The 17,829-nt window shown below is 31.5% G+C and overlaps 1 protein-coding gene across 1 annotated transcript in view; it reads left to right on the top strand.

Annotated features, from left to right (window-relative positions):
* The window catches only part of LOC118180219 (neuromedin-U receptor 2-like), a 312,407-nt gene that overhangs the window by 136,068 nt on the left and 158,510 nt on the right, over positions 1 to 17,829 (top strand). Inside the window, exon 2 of the mRNA XM_085821406.1 lies at positions 5,489 to 5,769. Within this exon, the coding sequence (XP_085677532.1) occupies positions 5,489 to 5,769 (281 nt within the window). The remainder of the gene's footprint in view (positions 1 to 5,488; positions 5,770 to 17,829) is intronic.

The following is a 17,829-nucleotide window of genomic DNA, read 5'->3' as shown; positions in this document are numbered from 1 at the left end:
TTCCGAAGCTGAGAACCATAAAGAATCAGCAATGTCCTTGCTTCGATTCGAATTCCAATCTCTCATTTTCTGTCTGAAAAGTTCTTCCAATTACACATTCCTTTTAATTAGGAGAAAATTCCATCCGCATTTGCGAGTTTTGAACAGCTACTTACAGTTGATTCTACGGTTCAATGACAATAATAGTGATTACCACTTTCAAGAAAATAGTTGTTCCTCTCAACGACAAGAAAAAATATTGTGGAAATTATCTCAATGAAAATTTGATTCTACTTTAGAAACTTATTCAGGGTAGTGTCTCCGTCAAAATTTTCTTCGAAATTAGAGACTTATTCCTGAGAATATATGAGTCAAACTTTGCTACTAAGTTGTACACGATGCTCACTAAAAGATGATTCCGCAGTCTTCATATTTAAAAAAAGCTATTATGTTTCTTGTGGGAGTTTATGAAAGATACTTATTGTATGCTTTGCTTCTACTCTAAGAAAATAACTTGTCCACCAGTAGCTGAGCAGTATAACCATTGAACACTGGTAGTATTTCGACCTAGGCTCAAATCACCTCAAATGGACAGGTTGTATGAAAGTTTTTATGATTTTCCTCATGTTTAAAGTGAGCACGAGCCAGCTTGCCTAGAAACTTCATGCAAGAAGGCAGGCAGATAATGCGTTCTTTCATATAATGTGGAGAATCCATTCCAGTGCAGTACGGGCAACCTCCAGAAACTTCACAGCCATATCACTTATACTATGGCTCTGTTCGATCTTAACACACTGGGTACATGTGGATGAAATGATATCTTATAAATATATGGTCCTATGAGTAAAGACAGAGGTGGATACATTGAAATATATGAAAACAACTTATTAAACAATTATTGAGTATATTTCAGTATAATAAAATCTGTTATGTTTTATGTAATTTATTGGTTATGAATTTTAAAACTGATTCACAGAATTAGGAATGATTTTTCACAATGAATCTAAAAGACAGCTGGTGCCACTTCCTTCATTTTTCAGAAACACTGAAAACCGAGCTTCAGACGTTGAAGACTCATTTGTGAAAAACAGAACGTAATTGATGCATTTTAAAAAAACAATAATAATCAAAATAAATCATGCGGAAAATATGAAGCTATAAAAAATAAAAGTGATAAAACGAACAATAACAAATTTAAAAAATATAAAAATATCTTGCTGTCGAATAATTATCATTTCGCAATCGCTTCCTCATATTGCGTTTTAGAAACTCATGAAAAACGGGATGGCAGATTCTTTACGTTTTCCTAAAACCTAATGCTTTTTTTCATAACGGAGAGTTCCATTTGAATTTTTAAAAATGCAGTAATGAAGCAAATACAGATAATAGGCATCAACAAAGTTTAATATTAAAAGGTTGTCTGCCATTCTTATGAAATATTTTACAATGAATATAAAACGTTACATTTCAAACACAATTTCCATTTTGATAGCTTAAGATTCTGTGAAAAGACAAATTTCCAGCATTTAAAAAAACGAGACGTGTGTTTATTGGGTATAGTACTTTTAGATATTTTTTTAGATCTTTTGGGATGCTGTAAGAAATCATTTGTGGCCTACTGAATGAGCGTTTTTTTAATTTCTGATTAATTATGGTTGGCGAACACTCGTGGGGAAACACAATTACCTGGAGATCCAAATGTCGACCACACCAGATTTTCAATAATTGGTGGAAATTTCAAAATAGATATTAATGGCAAATTTATTCAACGGATAACGTCCAGTATACTATTACAAGAAATGCAGCATTTAAATTTTCATTTGCAGTTTATGCTGTTAACTTTAAAAATTATTTGCTAGTGCATAACTGAGATCAGTTTTTCTACCGCAGAACGAATTTTATGGTTGAGCATTCGTTCCCAGCGCATAAATTTGATTGTGATGCCGTCTTTCTCACTTTTCTTGCTGGTAAGTGTAGCATTCTAGCTTTGGAATAACACAATTAATAATCCAACTTCCGGAAACGATATTTCTCAATTTTTTTAAAATAATGTTACATTCACTTGCATTTCTTCTTAACAGAAAATGAACTTTGTAGAGTCGTTAGGCTTTTCGATGCGGTAAACTGAAGAAATCCCCTATGCCTTCGCCAGGATTCGAGCTCCGAAAACGCGTCGAGCGTGTTTCCAGTTACGCCAGGAAGGCATGCGGAAAGGAGGGAGAAAATTACTTATAACTTAGGAAACAATACAAACGTGCCTATTTCTTTTTCCTTCTTCACGTTCAGTTGCGCTCACTGTTATTAATTGTGCTAAAACGCGAACTTAACAAAATACTAACTCGTGGAATAATGGGTTACTATGGTAAATAGAACAGAAATTTGAATAATCGGTTTTAGAAAAATATTAACTATACAGTGAAGAAAAATAAGATCATTCATTCGGAAATAGCGATTTGAAAATGTAAGTTGTACGTACACGAGTTAGCTTTTTATGTCAGCTTCTATGTGCTTTGGGAGAAAATGGCTCAGTGTTCAGCCTTTTATATATAAAAAAAATTTATTATATTCGTTTCTTAAAAAACACTTTAGCTTAGAATGTAATAATTGAAGAATATGTGTTTCTTGACTGACTTAAAACTTACAAACTGTTACAAAAAAAACTGTTAAACTGACTTAAAACTGTTACAAAATTCTCAGATTCAAACATTTCAATTTTGACTCTTTTTTTGCAAAGGTATAAGAACCAATATTACGTATCAGAGATTTTAAGCTGTCTTCTACAACTGAAAACAATATTTAATTTTTCTGAAGTAAACTTCTACCATTTTCACTTTTATATAAAATAGATTATCTTATATAAACATGCAGTCTTGCATAAGCATATTATTTCTGCAGTACATATCTGATTCTTAATATTATACTCGTACAACATTTTTCTTATTGCTTTTTTAATCGATGTACAAAAAATGATAGCAAATAAGTGTTCTTTAAGTAACACTTTTTCTGCAATTTTAAAGTTACTCAATTTCTAACTGAACATGATAAATTCAATTCATATCTGAAGAGATTTAGATTATCTAATACAGACTTATGTTCATGCAGTTTCGGGGGAGTGCAAAATGTCGAACATTTGTTGTTTTATTGTTCAAAGCTCAAGGAAGGAAGAAAAGAACTCATTTCTAGGTTAAACTATGTGAATATTACATTTCCTCCCCCTCTTCACGTATTTTTCCAACATAAAATGGCTTTCTCTTTCTTCTGTAAATTTATCTCTTACGTGTCATCTGTGAATTTGTAAGTTTATTTTATTTTGTGTTGTTGTACTTGTTTGTTTTTTTACTTATCTCTGTAAGCCTTGTGTAATACTATGTGGTGCACAAGGAATTTAAAATTTTCAATTAAAAAAAAAATAAGCGTTCTTGTTTTTCATCTTCTACCATGAAATGAGTCCATGGTTACGAAATGAAATTTTCTTTTGAAAAAAAAAAGTAAGTGAAGTAAAATTTATTATACGGTTAGAGAATATAACTTTTGTTTAGCGTTGATATAAAATGGATAAGATCAATACATTTAATTGAATAGAAATAATTTTATAATAATACATATAATTAATATACTACGAATTAATATGATATGTAATAATGCATAGCACACTCTTGCATCACACCTTTGAATTTAAATTAAAAGACGCAATGCATTTTAAGAGGTAAATCTTCCTTTATCAGTTTCTTTAAGAACAAATAGTTTTGAAAATTTAAGGCTGTTTTAGTAAATAGCTTTTGAAGTACATTGACCGCTATTATTTAAAATTAATAAGGAAAGTAAGATTTTACATGTCATTAAATGCCTAATGAGCTTTTATCTCTTGCATCTATGAAGACTGTATGATTGCCAAATAGCCATGGATGAAATTGTACTGAATGAACACTTTGTTCAAAAAGTTCTTAATCGGCCTTTATTTTCGTAACCTTTGGTTGCAGATGTACACAACTCTAATCACAAAAATGTTTTTATAACTCAAATATTAATTCAGAAGTCAAACAACAAAAATCAGCGTTACATTTACCAAATTTTCACAGGACTAGTTTCGATGGTTTTACCGAACCACCATCTTCAGCTGCAAAACCGCAAAAATTTGCGGTTTTGCAGCTGAAGATGGTGGTTCGGTAAAACCATCGAAACTAGTCCTGTGAAAATTTGGTAAATATAACGCTGATTTTTGTTGTTTGACTTCTGAATTAGTATTTATTCGGCGTGTTATTGTGTCTTAATTAACTCAAATATTATTATTGCGGCATGTTTAAATTTAAAATTTAGTTTTGCAAAAATTAAGAAATCTAACCTGTTGTACACGTTTCCTCTGTCCCTGTACTTATATTTAAAAAAATATTGTACTCGTTATACAAAATAAAATGCAAAAAAATAAGTAAATACAAAAAGCATTCAGTAAAGACAGATCATATTTTTATTTAGTCTTTTTGTATCTCTTATGATAAAAATTGACTGAGATATCTGATATTAAATTTACAAATCATATTCCAGTGTCGTGCACAAACTGAAGAGCCAAATATTTGCATTTGTAAAAATAAAATATCAGTTAACAGAAAATGCTTCTGTGGTTAACAGACTAAGTACTGAGAAGCATTTTTGTACAGATTATTCTTAAAAGTGTTAACCAATGTAATATTTTCAAATCTAATTCACAGAATCTTCGTGTTCTAGAAAATACTAGCAGTGTTCGGTACTGGCATGCAGAAAACTAGTAACACTATTTGCATTAACTAAAAAAACCTATTTCAAGTTTAATGACTTTTTGCATGACTATTGTGTTATGATTTCTGAATGATTTTTAATATAATAAAACTGCATGAGAATACTAACGACGTATTTTTAGCGTTTGGAAACTTATGAATTGCTTACCTAAAAGTTCTGTCCGTGCAAAATCATAAAAAAACATCTAATGGCATTTAAGGGGTAACATCAAACTCGAATCTTTCTGAGTTATTTAACAGAAGTCTTAACCCAAATAATCTCAAATTTTGAAATCTCAGTCAAGTTCAATCGTTCGGGAATCAATTTATTTTCGTGTGTTTCGTTTCATATCATGAGTATAAAGTGTTTCTAATATAAGTATAGGGACACTGTAAAATGAAAAAAAAAAAAAAAAGGAAATGCAAAAAGCATTCAGTAAAAACAGATTACATAAAAAGTTATATTTTGTATATGTTCGAAAAGTTTCCTTAAATTTATTAATGCCAAAACAGAACTAGTTGCGTCATTTAAAATACTTTTGTAGTAGGAAACATATGTCTACGACCAACTGTTGCGAAAATAAAGGCAAAGTACTTTTGTGGACATGATGTATATATAGTATATATTATGAATGCATATCATTACATCTTAAAATAACATATAAATACTATTAGAATATAAACTTTTTATTTAATTTCCAGTTAGAAAAATTAAAAACAAATTTACCCTCTTTGTAATTACATTTTTGATTTTTTAGCGATGCCGTTGGAAATGTACAGCTTGTGGCATCAATATCCATGGCAGCTTGGAAGTTGGATGTGCATTCTTCGCACAGTGATGGCAGAGGCTACCGCTTATGCATCCATTTTGACTATTGTTACATTCAGCTGTGAGCAGTATATTGCAGTATGCCATCCTTTGCACCAGACTACTAGGTCGAAAGTGACTAGGGCGTTTCGAAACATTATCATCATCTGGATAGTTTCTTTTGCTGCAGCGGCACCTTATGGCTTGTTTACGAAAGTCAACTATCTCTCAGTAAGTAAACATATTTTACTTTTTTATCTTATAAAGTAATGTTCATTATCCAAAGGGTGAATTTTACGTTGAACGGAATACTATTAATTCCAAAACGTATTATGAAAAATTGTGAGCACCAAGACAATGCTTCCATAGATTTAGGCCTGACAGGAGGACAATTTTCACTGTCACGACACCACAAAGCCGTGTCGCAGTTGGTGCTAGTAAATGGTGTAAACAAAAATAAGCTAGAAGTTCCAGCTTGTTCCTCATCTTCCTTACGAGTAATACTTGACATCAACCAATGTTTAATTTTGTCAAAACTTGAAAGACATAGTGGAAACAATGACAATCTTGAAATTCACGCCCGTTCCTTATCCTTCTGATAAGTGAGATACAGTAGTGTGTAATTTTTGGTATTTTTTGATATTGCAAGTGATGCTTAAAGCAACATTTTTCATCTGATATTTAAATTAAAGATTCTATATGCAAATAACTAAAGCAAAAAGAAAAATAATATTATGAAGAAAATTAGGGGAGTGAAAAAGTAATCAGATGGAAATTTTGTAGCAAAAAACGTTGAAATATTTTTTTAATGTTTAATAAAAACGATTCCCTGAATTTTTAAACCCATATTAATTATTTCATAAGATTGGGATTCTTCTTTATCATTCACATTATCTCAATGTTAGCGCTTAAACGGGAATGAATAACTCTAAAATTGCGATATAAAGCGAAGCGATTTCTTTCTTGTCTTTAAGAATCGAAAACGATATTAAAAAATAAAACTTCTGTTCGGTTTGCTCACTGAATTAAAATTGCTCGTTTTTGTTCTTGAGACAAAAGTCTGTACATTAATCTCTCAATTGAAGCGGCATGACTAAGTAAAATTTCAGCTTTATTTCTGATGAAGAGTTACTCTAACAAACATTTTTCATAATGAATATTTGATATATTAATATTAATAATCGTAATTAAAATAATAATTAATATTCATATAAAGAGCTAAAAGAAACTGTACAGCAAGATTAATTTCCTTTCATGAAGCTGTTAAACTTCAGTTAAAAACTGCTACCATAAACTGATTTATGTGAATATAAACTCCTTTTTCCGGTAGGTTTTTCAGCTTCCCTTTTCCGGTTTCGTTTTTGAAATAAAGAAAACTGTGTACTTCTCTTCGGCTCTACTTACTTTACCAAGTAGACATTTGCTGAAAACTGCCAGTCCGTTGTGAAACATTTAACATAAAGTTTTTCTCATGTCTTATATATAAAATTTGATTCTCTTTTAATGTTATCTGCAAGAATGGAAAAATGCAGAAGTCTGTCAAAATTTTAAAGCTGAAGAAAGTTCCTTTAAAAGTCAACATTCTAATATAATTCTTTGCAAAGATTAAAAAATGTACTCTTTCTTTCACTAGCAGCATCAATAATGACAGCAAACCCTTTAGAGTATTTTTTCGTTCCGTTAAAATTCAGATGAAATAAAGCGGTTTTACTTTTAATTGTAAATCTTTTCGTAATAATATCTTTAAAGGAATGCATTTTAGAAGCTCTTCTGTTTTAATAAATTTCCCATATGTCATCATAATAAATAAGAACAACCGAATTATGTTAGTTATAGATTTATTGATGGGACAGATAAACTGTAGTGACGCTGCAAGTTTTATTTATTTATTTATTTCGTAAACAGATGTTATGCGACATATCCTCAGCCTTATCTCATTGATGCATAAACCGTAAGTTCCTTAAGATAAACAAGAAGTTCCTTAGCAATAGCATGTAATATTTGATTTTTTTAAACTCGCAAAAAATGCATCTGCTGCTTCCAGAAACATAATTTTAATCACTTCGACGTTTTCATTTTTTTTTTCATTTCAGCTATAGTCTGTGAGGTACAGTGTTTGGTAGAGTATGATTAGGTTAGGTTACTTGAATATAGCAAAATACACGAGAGCTATCTAAGGGAAGGGATGACTTCGCGCAAGACGTTTTTAGGGAAACTGTCTTATATTAACGTTACATATACGAAACCACGAAAGCGAACCATACAGCCAGCATTTTAGCCTGGGTCTAAAATCGTATCGAACTACCAGGATGCAGTGGTCTTAACTACTCGGCCATTGGTGGGATCGAGTAGCGGATAGTTGAAAAGAATAATAAAAAGTGCATTGTAATTAAATAATTTCTTACTCAGACTACCATTTCGACTCGAGACTTTTCAAAATGATGCAAAGTTACACTACTGGTTGTATTAATCTATGTGCTGATTCGCAATGATCCATCAGGGAGTCATATTCACTTATTAGCACGATTACAGAATAATTTTAGAAGCTAATCTGTACCAGTAAATTAGCGGTACACCATCATTTTAAATTTTATTAATTGAACTATGTCAGTTACAGATCATGTGTTTTCCCTTTCTGTTTCGGTCCTTCTTTCAGATACCCTCGCCTTACATTGACCAAGTTCACCAAGCCGGACATAGTGCCAAGTTCAAATTTATATATTACATTGATAGAACTCAACACGCTGAGAAGCATTCTAAGGACTGCTCCTCAACGTGTTGGTTAAGCTATTCAGTCCATAACGACAGAAAAATGTGTATGAGATACGACACGATATGAAAGTGGCACTTGTTTCTTTTTCATACATTCTAAATAAGAATTACTGATAACACTTTTCTAATTATTTCTGTAAAGGTATATTCACCCCTTATTTTTGAATTTATCTGAAACGTTTCCACACTTTAATCTTTTTTGTTGATACTCTGACCGAAATAAATCTATCCTGAGAACAATAGCAAGAAAGCTACAAAGATCAAATCACCACATTTACACTTGTATTTCGCCACATTGAGCATTGTTTCTTTAACGTGAACGCTGAATACCACATTTGAATATTTTTGATTCTTTTATTTACTACAGAGAATATTTTCCAACTTGCACATTTTTGTTGCTTTAAGATCACTTTTTTCCGAGATGTATGTGAAGAAATATAAAGATATCCAATCTATATGTAATGCTACATTTTGCTTCAGTTTTGTAGGGATTAAAAAAAATCGGATTTAAAAAGATGATTGTCAAGAATTTCTCAGCGAAAAGGGTCTATAGATTAGGTTTCGGCTACTTCTCACAAAAAATGGTGATTTTTTAGGTTTCTTATAATAAATAATTCCCGAAATGAGCCATTCAGAGCAAAATGATACATTTATTGGACGGTGCTCTGACGTCGAAACAAGAGATAAGCAGGATATTAAATAAAAATGAGTAAATATAAAATTTTATGAACTCAGCATATTGCCTCTATCCCTTAGCTGCTTCTGAAAGTAACTGAATCCTTTCTCTTATATTAAATTCAAGAAATGTATTATTGGTTGTATAATTATCGCTATTTTTGTCAGCTTTTCAGGTTAGCTGTATCTCCGAGTATAGACAAGATAAAGATTCCTTGATACTATGAAACAAAGCAGTGAAGATAATATGCTGATCTACAATAAACAGTCATGCCTCATGTTCATGTATAAATATGATAAGTTACAAATCGTCCAAAACATTATCTTTTTACAATCAGAGTTAAAGCTGGGTATTAATCTATTACTATTAAAATGTAATGTTTAATGAGTAAATTACTATGTAACAAACAATCTCAATTAATTTAATTTCGGTCATATTTATGTAGAATTCTACTTTAATGTTCTAATAGGTATTTTTATTTTAGAACAAGTTATTAAAAAACATATATTTATATTAAATTGACTTCCTTAAGAGAGCTGATGATACTTAATTCTAATGGAAGCCAATACTTCAGCAATCTACAAAAATAATCATTTTATTTACAAAAGCAATCTGGATTGCATCGATGGTTCATTATCTACTACGTCACAAACTGAGCTAACTATTATTCTTTTCTCAGAAGAGAAGCGCCCTCTAACGGCGATATAAAAATCATTTGTGGGATTTTTCAATACTCCCCACCTGATAATGTTTGCAAAAATTATCACTTTTTCAGCATACAAAATAATTCATATGTAAGAAAGCAATTTACATATCAATATCAAATACATTTACTGATATAAACAGCAAAAGAAGAAATTCAATAAAATTTTAAAATGTCAATAGCATACAATTCAAATATTACTCAATAAGTAAATATTAATTCGAATTACAAACAGTAAATTATTAGTAATAACTAAACTAATTAACTAAAATTAATGTTAGTGAACATGAAATATAAGAAATAAGATTTAAAAGTTACAAAATTAGTTCATTTTCAGTCAGAAAGTTCAAGGGGTATATCAACTGCACAGGTCTCTTAAAGGTCCCCTTTTTTTGTTTTTACGACACATGATCGTACAATACCATCACGTCCTTTAAAACTTTAAATTACTCGGCCTAAATCCCAGAGGAACTTAGATTTAGTTGTTCCTTCAAATAAAACTATATCACCAATTTTAAGATTTTTCTTAGTTTCGGGTGTACCGAAGATATGAGCATTTCTTAATTCAAGAAAATACTGACTTTTCAATTTTTTCGAGATCTGTTTCAGAAGTGCTGTCTGATATTCTTTTCTTTTCATTAGACTCTCTCTTGTTGGAGATCTATTCAGGATCTCAGCAAAGTTACATGGATATTTATCTTTATGACCGATCAATAGGAAACCAGCCAGCGCAAGCGTTTCAGGTTCATGTAAATCATTGTAAATGTAGGTCAAAGGACGTCAATTCACAATATTTTCGACCTCTGTCAACACAGTCATAAATTCTTCAAAATTCAGTTTGAATTTTGAAGAATATCTTTTTGCCCAATATCTTCTTTGCCCAATATCTTTTTCAACGGTTCCTTTATGGTTTTCATAAGACGTTCATAAAAAGCTCCATGGTATGGAGCAAGCTCGACGATAAATTTCCTATTCAAGCTTTCATTTGCTAGGAAATTTTGAAAGTCTGCTCCTTTAATTATGCTGTATAAATACTGTAAATCTTTGGCAGCATATTTGAAAGTTTTCGCGTTGTCTGAATAAAAGGCGTGACAGTTTCCTCTTCTCGAAATGAAACGTCTGAGAGTCAAAATTAATTTATTTGCAGACATATCGGAAATGAGTTCTAGATGTAAGAGCGCACGTAAATAATACGATGTATGATTTCTGAATGTCGTTTCCAGACTTGATGTAAACTGGACCTGTGAAATCTACGCCTGTAACATAGAAAAGTGGAGTTTCAACAATTCGATTTTTAGGTAACTGAGCTGTCATTTGTTTCGCTGGTTTTACTGCATATTTTCGACATATTAAACGACTAAGACTTTCTTCACCAACTGGCGGCCTTTAGGAATCCAAAATTTCTGTCGTATTTTGGCTAAAGTTGTTGCAACTCCTGCGTGCAGAACGTTATTATGTTCCCTTTTTAGAATTAATCCAGTAAATTTGGAATCTTTAGGCAGAAGAACGGGATGTTTTTCGTCAACTGTATATTTGGTTTCTTCTAATCTTCCCTTAATTCTAAGAATTTTATATTCATCAAGAAACGGTGCCAAGGTGAATACATTAGAGCTTGGGGAAATTGACTTGTTAGATTGAAGAGCCTTAATTTCAGGTGTGAAGAAATCCATCTGAGCTTTACAAACACAAAATATTTCAGCCTCTTGAATTTCAGAAGCCCTTAAAGTGCAACTACTAGCGGTCAGTTTTCTTGCCTTAGCAACGAAGCGTTTAATCCATGCCACAATTCTGAGAAATTTCTGCACATTACTGAATTTTGTTATATCCAATAGTTGATCATCTCTTTTCACAATAATGTCATAAACGGATATCTTACTACGGCGTTATAGTTGTTCATCGTTTCCCACGTCAACATTGGGTTGAACTGGCCAGTCTATAGGTTTGTTTTGTAACCATTCTGGTCCAAACCACCAAAGTGAACAAGTCTTCAGAGAATTTACACTCAAACCTCTGGTTAATAAATCAGCAGGATTCTTCTTACGCTACAATGTTTCTAGTTATTGAGATTTATCAAGTCTTGAATTTCTGCAACCCTATTGGGGACAAAAGATTTCCAATTGCTAAAAGATCCTTTAATCCAATGTAATGCGATTTGCGAACCTGTCCATAAATATATCTGTTGCCAAAATATGATTAAATAATTTAGTTAGATATTTTGCGATTCTAGCTGCCGTCACTGCTCCCATCAATTCCAGTCGGGGTAATGTTAAGCTTTTAAGAGAAGTTACTCTGGTCCTTGATAAAATGAAACTCGTTTTGATTTCACAAAACTTATTTGTACATCTGAAATATGCAACACATCCATATGCGTTATTACTTTCATCGCAGAATATGTGTAGTGAAATGTCACTAAATATTTTAAATCTAGTTTAATAGTATCATTTTCAGTATCCCAATGAAGACCTAAAATTTTAGCTTGCGCAAAGGAATCATTCATTGATAAACCGTTTTTTAACCACATGTCTTTTAACTCCTTAGAATTGGATTTAAATTTACGTAGATTCATATTCGCGTGCTTTAAAATCATAACTGCATCAGATGACAATTGGTATGCCTTTTCTACTGTACTCGTCCCATAATACAAATCATCGACATATAAAGATGAATACAACGTTTCATAACTTTCAGGATTTTTAGTAATGTATTTCTTAATATGGTGCTTTATTGTGGATGCTAGAATGAATGGACTGGTACTATTACCAAATGGTAAACGTGTTAATAATTTTGAGCGATTCACTGTTGTCATTCTGAAACCAAAGAAATTTTAAATATTTTCGATCTTCCTCGGAAATACGTATCATTAGAAATGCCTTTTTTTATATCAGCGTAAAAAGCGATATCGTGTTCTTGGAATTTAAGAATGACATCTAATATATTAGGATTTAAATTATTTCCAACCTGTAACAAATCATATAAGAATTTAGTATTTTCTCCTTTACATGACGCATCGAAAACAAGTCTAACACGAGAAGTTTCTTTATCTGGTCTTATTAACCTGATTCGAATCTTTATTTTGATATACTTCAACAATTCCGTCATCGAGTTGATCTTAAATTATTTTTGTGTATTCCTTACGCATTTCTACATCCTTATCCAATCTGTCTCTAAAAAACTCAAAACGCTTCTTTGCAATATGAAAATTATTATTTAATTCACCAGGGTGAGATTTCCAAAGCAATTTAGTTTGATATCTTCCTTTATCAAAGGATAAAGAATTTTCAAATTGATCAATTATTTGTTTATCTTTAAGAGAGAAGTCTACGTTTTCTTTTGAAATACCAAAATGTTTAGGAAATTGAGTCTAATTCCCAAATTCTTAGGTCATTCATTATCGCATTGTTCATATGGTAATATTTTGTAAACAAGCTTCCGTTTTTCCAAATTTCGAACCTGTAATTACCCATTCAAAGACAGTTTTTAATGCACCTAAATGTTTATTAATTGTTATTTTCTCATCTAAGATAAATTTCCAAAATATATCGGATCCTATTATTATTTCAACATCCAAATACTTATCTCCACAGCATGAGTTAGCGAGCGGTAGTTTATGTCTAGTCATAAATTTTGGCACTTTTTTATCTGGAGGAGAAATTATGGCGCCGGTAATGCTTGGGATAACGAGAGTTTCGATTCTAATCGAATGCTGCGTATTATGTCTAGCTTTGATTTCAAATTCGACGACTGGATACTTCTTTTCTGAAGCGTATTCCTTTCCGATGGAATAAACAGACAGTAATTCATAGAGAATAGGTTTTAACTTGAGCGTATTTCAATAAATGTTCAGTGCAGAAACTTCGTTTACTTCCATTATCGAGTAGAAGCCTATTTACTTTCGAATTAAATTCTGAATTTGCAACAACTGCATATGTTTGTAAATAAACAAATTTGTAACATGCCATACTTGCATTTCACTTTGAAATTGAATTTAAAGTCTCAGCATTAGAATTATTTAACTCTTGAATATCTTTAGCATTACAATTTAAATTCAATGATTCTTTGCACTTGTCCTCAATATTATTCGTTTGATTCATTGTTGCAATATTATTATTTTGGTTGTTACCCAAACCAGGGGACCTATGACTTTCGCTTTAGCACTTCAAACAAGAAAGTTTATTAGAGCGACAGTTTTTACCAATGTGATAAATTTTAAAACATTTGAAACAACGTTTAGTATTCTTTAAAACTTCTATTTTATTTTTTGGCGACATTTTGCATTTAAATGAATCATGTGGTGCAAAAGAGAAAATGCATGTAGTCTGCGTCATATTGAATGCCATTGCTGATGGTGTACTTTTATGAATTCCTTTCACAAAACTGTACCGATTTTGAAGCTTTGCACTCAGATCACTAGTTTTTCGTAATGGTGTTTGATTTTTTTTTTTTTTTTTTTTTTTTTTTTTTTTGTGTGTGTGTGTGTGTTCAGTTGAATATTTGTTGCTTGTCAAAAATAAAGTTTTTTTCTCTGCTTTCAACTTCCATTTTGGTTTAATCCTAGTATCCGGTGTACACGGGATTTGGCCACTTTTGGCGACTTTATGATGAACAGTAAAAACGGGACATATACGATAAGTAGTAAACGGGCCATTCAAAAAATATATTAGTGATACATAGTATATACTATGTATATAGTGTATATACTATACACTACATATAGTGTATAGTAGTTCTTATTGTTAACGACGGTATACACTATATACTACTATGTATATAGTGTATAGTATATACGTAGTATATAGTGTATAGAATATACTATACACTATATACATAGTATATATACATAGTATACTATATATAGTATATTCTATATACATAGTATATACTATACACTATATACTATGTATATATGTATATAGTACTATATACATAGTATATAGTGTATAGTATATACATAGACGTTCTTTGGGTCATTTTTGGTGTTGGCGATAATTTTCAAAATCGCGCTAAGTCTGCACCGTATATTAGGATTTTACCTCTATTTTTAGAATATTATTTATTTTCGAGACCTTCCAATCTTAATCTAGTGATCTCTAGTGATCTCTAGAACAATATGTTGCGGTATTAATTTAATCAATATGGGACATAATATAAGAGAATCATAAGTTTCTGAATTTACTCCTAAGGCTTCTTTAATCAATATAGGACATAATAGAGAACCATAAGTTTCTGAATTTACCCCTAGGGCTTCTAAATTGCGAACTTCTGTTTGAAAAGTATCTAACAGTTCTCTAAGCAGAGAGACGTCTGTCGATTTCTTAACAAGTGTTATATTTAACAGCTTATTCAAATGAGAATTAATGACCGAAGTTTTTTGTCCAAATCTTTCCTTGGTACTATTCCGTTTTGAGGACCGTAAAAAAATTGCAGCAAAATTGTATGCGCAGAAGCGCCAAATCTAGCAAACGCGTCCATTTAACAGCGCGCCAAATTTAGCGTACGCGCTTATTTAGAATTGGTTAAGTTTAGATAGTTCTCATTATAGAAAATTATGTTTGAGCAACCGAGGAGATGAAATTATGCTTTAGCGATAACTCGGTAGCGAAAAAGTGATGCAGGAATCCATTTAGTTATGTTTAGCCTTTTTTTATATAAATTTTAATAATGATCTGAAATAGTTATTTACTTTTATGCTTCTATTCAGTTATGTTTAACCTTTTTTATATAAAATATAATAATAAAAAAGTATTACATGAAATTAACCTTTCATCTAAATTAAAACAATAATCTTAGATAGTTATTTTACTATTAGACTTAATTTCTTGTGGGCCCACCAGCGGCCGAGCGGTGAAGTCGCTGAACACTGGTAGTTCGGTCCGAGGTTCGAATCCCGCGAACGGGCTGGCTGCATGGGTATTTTCGTGGTTTTCCCCATGTGTAACGTGTATACGAGCCAGTTTCCCTTAGAAAGTCCTCCACGAAAGGCACCCCTCCCCTTAGGCAGATAGCCCTAGTGTGCTTTGCCATAATTAAATACACCACTACTTTCTTGCGTTAGGGTTGCCGGAATTATCTTGGCAGCACTGACATCAACAATAGTTTAGCGATTTTTACGGTTCTCAAAACGGAATAGTACCCTTTCTTTTAAGGTTTCTATTATTGCTTCGTAATTTTGATTTGCTAGTGTTAGCAGTGCATTTAGTGATAGCAGCTTTCAACTTACATGAGCAATTAATCAATTTGTCATGATACTCTTCACATTTAATAATTTCGTTTTCTATTTCTTTAACATCCGTAATTTCACTTTGAATTTCAGAATCTATTTCTTTTAACTGTTTAAATTTCAAATTTATCTGTTCTGAAAGTTCTTCCAACTCTTCTTCTTCTGTTTCATTTTCTAAAATTCGAGCTTTAATTTTAAAAATTAATCTTGTTGTAAGAGATCTAAGCCTAGCTGTTTTAGCCTTTGCGATTTCCATTTCAAAATCACTTTTTAACAATGCTTTCAAATTAACTTGATATCTTCATTAACTAAATTCGTCTTCTGATTTTAATTACGCAAAGAAGAGGAGTTAGAAGTCATTTGCAACTTGTTCAATCATCAGTTCAATCAAAACGAAAGTAATTTGCAATATAAAATTCATTTCTTAACAAAAGGGAATATTAAATCTTATCTTGAACCATCTTCATATTTATCTTACTTGGAACAAGGTATACAAAGATAGCAGCACATATTTCCAAAGTTAGCTACATTTGAATACTAATTCTTTATTCGAAGCACAACCAGCGTGTTCGGCCTTTTCCCGGCCTTATGATCAAGATATTAAGAAAACATATATTTATATTATATTGACTTCCTTAAGAGAGCTGATCATACTTAATTCTAATTGAAGCCAATACTTCAGCAATTTACAATAATAATAATTTTAGTTACAAAGCAACCTGGATTGCATCGATGGTTCATTATCTACTACATCACAAACTGAACTAACTAACATTCTTTTGTCAGAAGAAAAGCGCCTTCTAAAGGCGATACAAAAATTAATTGTGGGATTTTTCATCACAAGTCTTTCCTTCACCTTCTAGTTTCGTACCAGCGTTTTCCTGCCAGAATGAGTTTTTAGGATTACGATTTATGCAAATAAAGTAGAAACGAGTATTTCAGCTGAAGCCTGTATCACTTCAGTAGAACAGCATGTTGTGCCTTTCGGTCACGTTTTTGTTATTAGTCTAAGCTTGTCATTCTGCGGCCGTACCTAATGCATGTCTGATAATATACGCCAATTAGCCTTAATTAAGGGCCAACTCTGTGAGTTTGATTCTGTGCAGCAAGTTAATTTGATTTAGCATTAGATTCGTTTTATATTTTCCATTTTTAGTTAAAGCCAAAGTGGAGGCTTTTTGCACGCCTGAAAAGGGTCATCTGTAAATATATTTCGAGATGTAATAAAAGGGTAATTAATCCCTCTTTGTTCGGACTTGTTACTTATTCATAAAATCTCAGCCAGTATTCACCATATATAGTCCTTCAGTATTTTAGTTTCAAGGAACTCTATTTTAGCTAGAATATTACAATTAATCCATGTAGTTATATTTAATCACACAAAACTACATTATAATTAATTCTCTTATAATTCGGAATGTGGCCGAATCTATAATCGAGGAAATTATACAAAATTTAAAAATTAAAAAAGATCCTCTCCATTTAGAATTGTAATTACAATTACAGCTAATCCAGTGACAACGTAATTGCAAATGAGCTCTAGTTAAAACTCTGATGAAATTATACACACAGATCAAAATGAAAATAATCTCTTTCATGGGCAAATTGTAATTATTCGTTCTGAGATGCAAATAGTCAATACCTGTCCGTTAAAGGGAAAATACAGGGTATTCAATTTAAAAGAGGAGAGTAAATTTAAAAGTGTACTTGCGAGAGTTCTTTAACTCTTATACTGTCCACTTAAAGGTAAAAGCTTGACAAATCAGTTCGGCGTTATGAGTTCATTAAAACTCGGAGGCTTTTGATGAAATTTCTTGCGAGGTTTTAAACACTCTCATGCTGTTCGTAGACTTTCTGTTAATTCGTTACAGTTTCCTTCACAATGATATTTCCATTTTAGATCAGATTTGTTTCACAGGAAAA

This window comes from Stegodyphus dumicola, chromosome 7, assembly GCF_044657685.1.
Source record: "Stegodyphus dumicola isolate Sdum_Otavi_A_Nest chromosome 7, ASM4465768v1".
Taxonomy (NCBI): domain Eukaryota; kingdom Metazoa; phylum Arthropoda; class Arachnida; order Araneae; family Eresidae; genus Stegodyphus; species Stegodyphus dumicola.
This window is presented reverse-complemented; position numbering and strand designations above follow the sequence as displayed.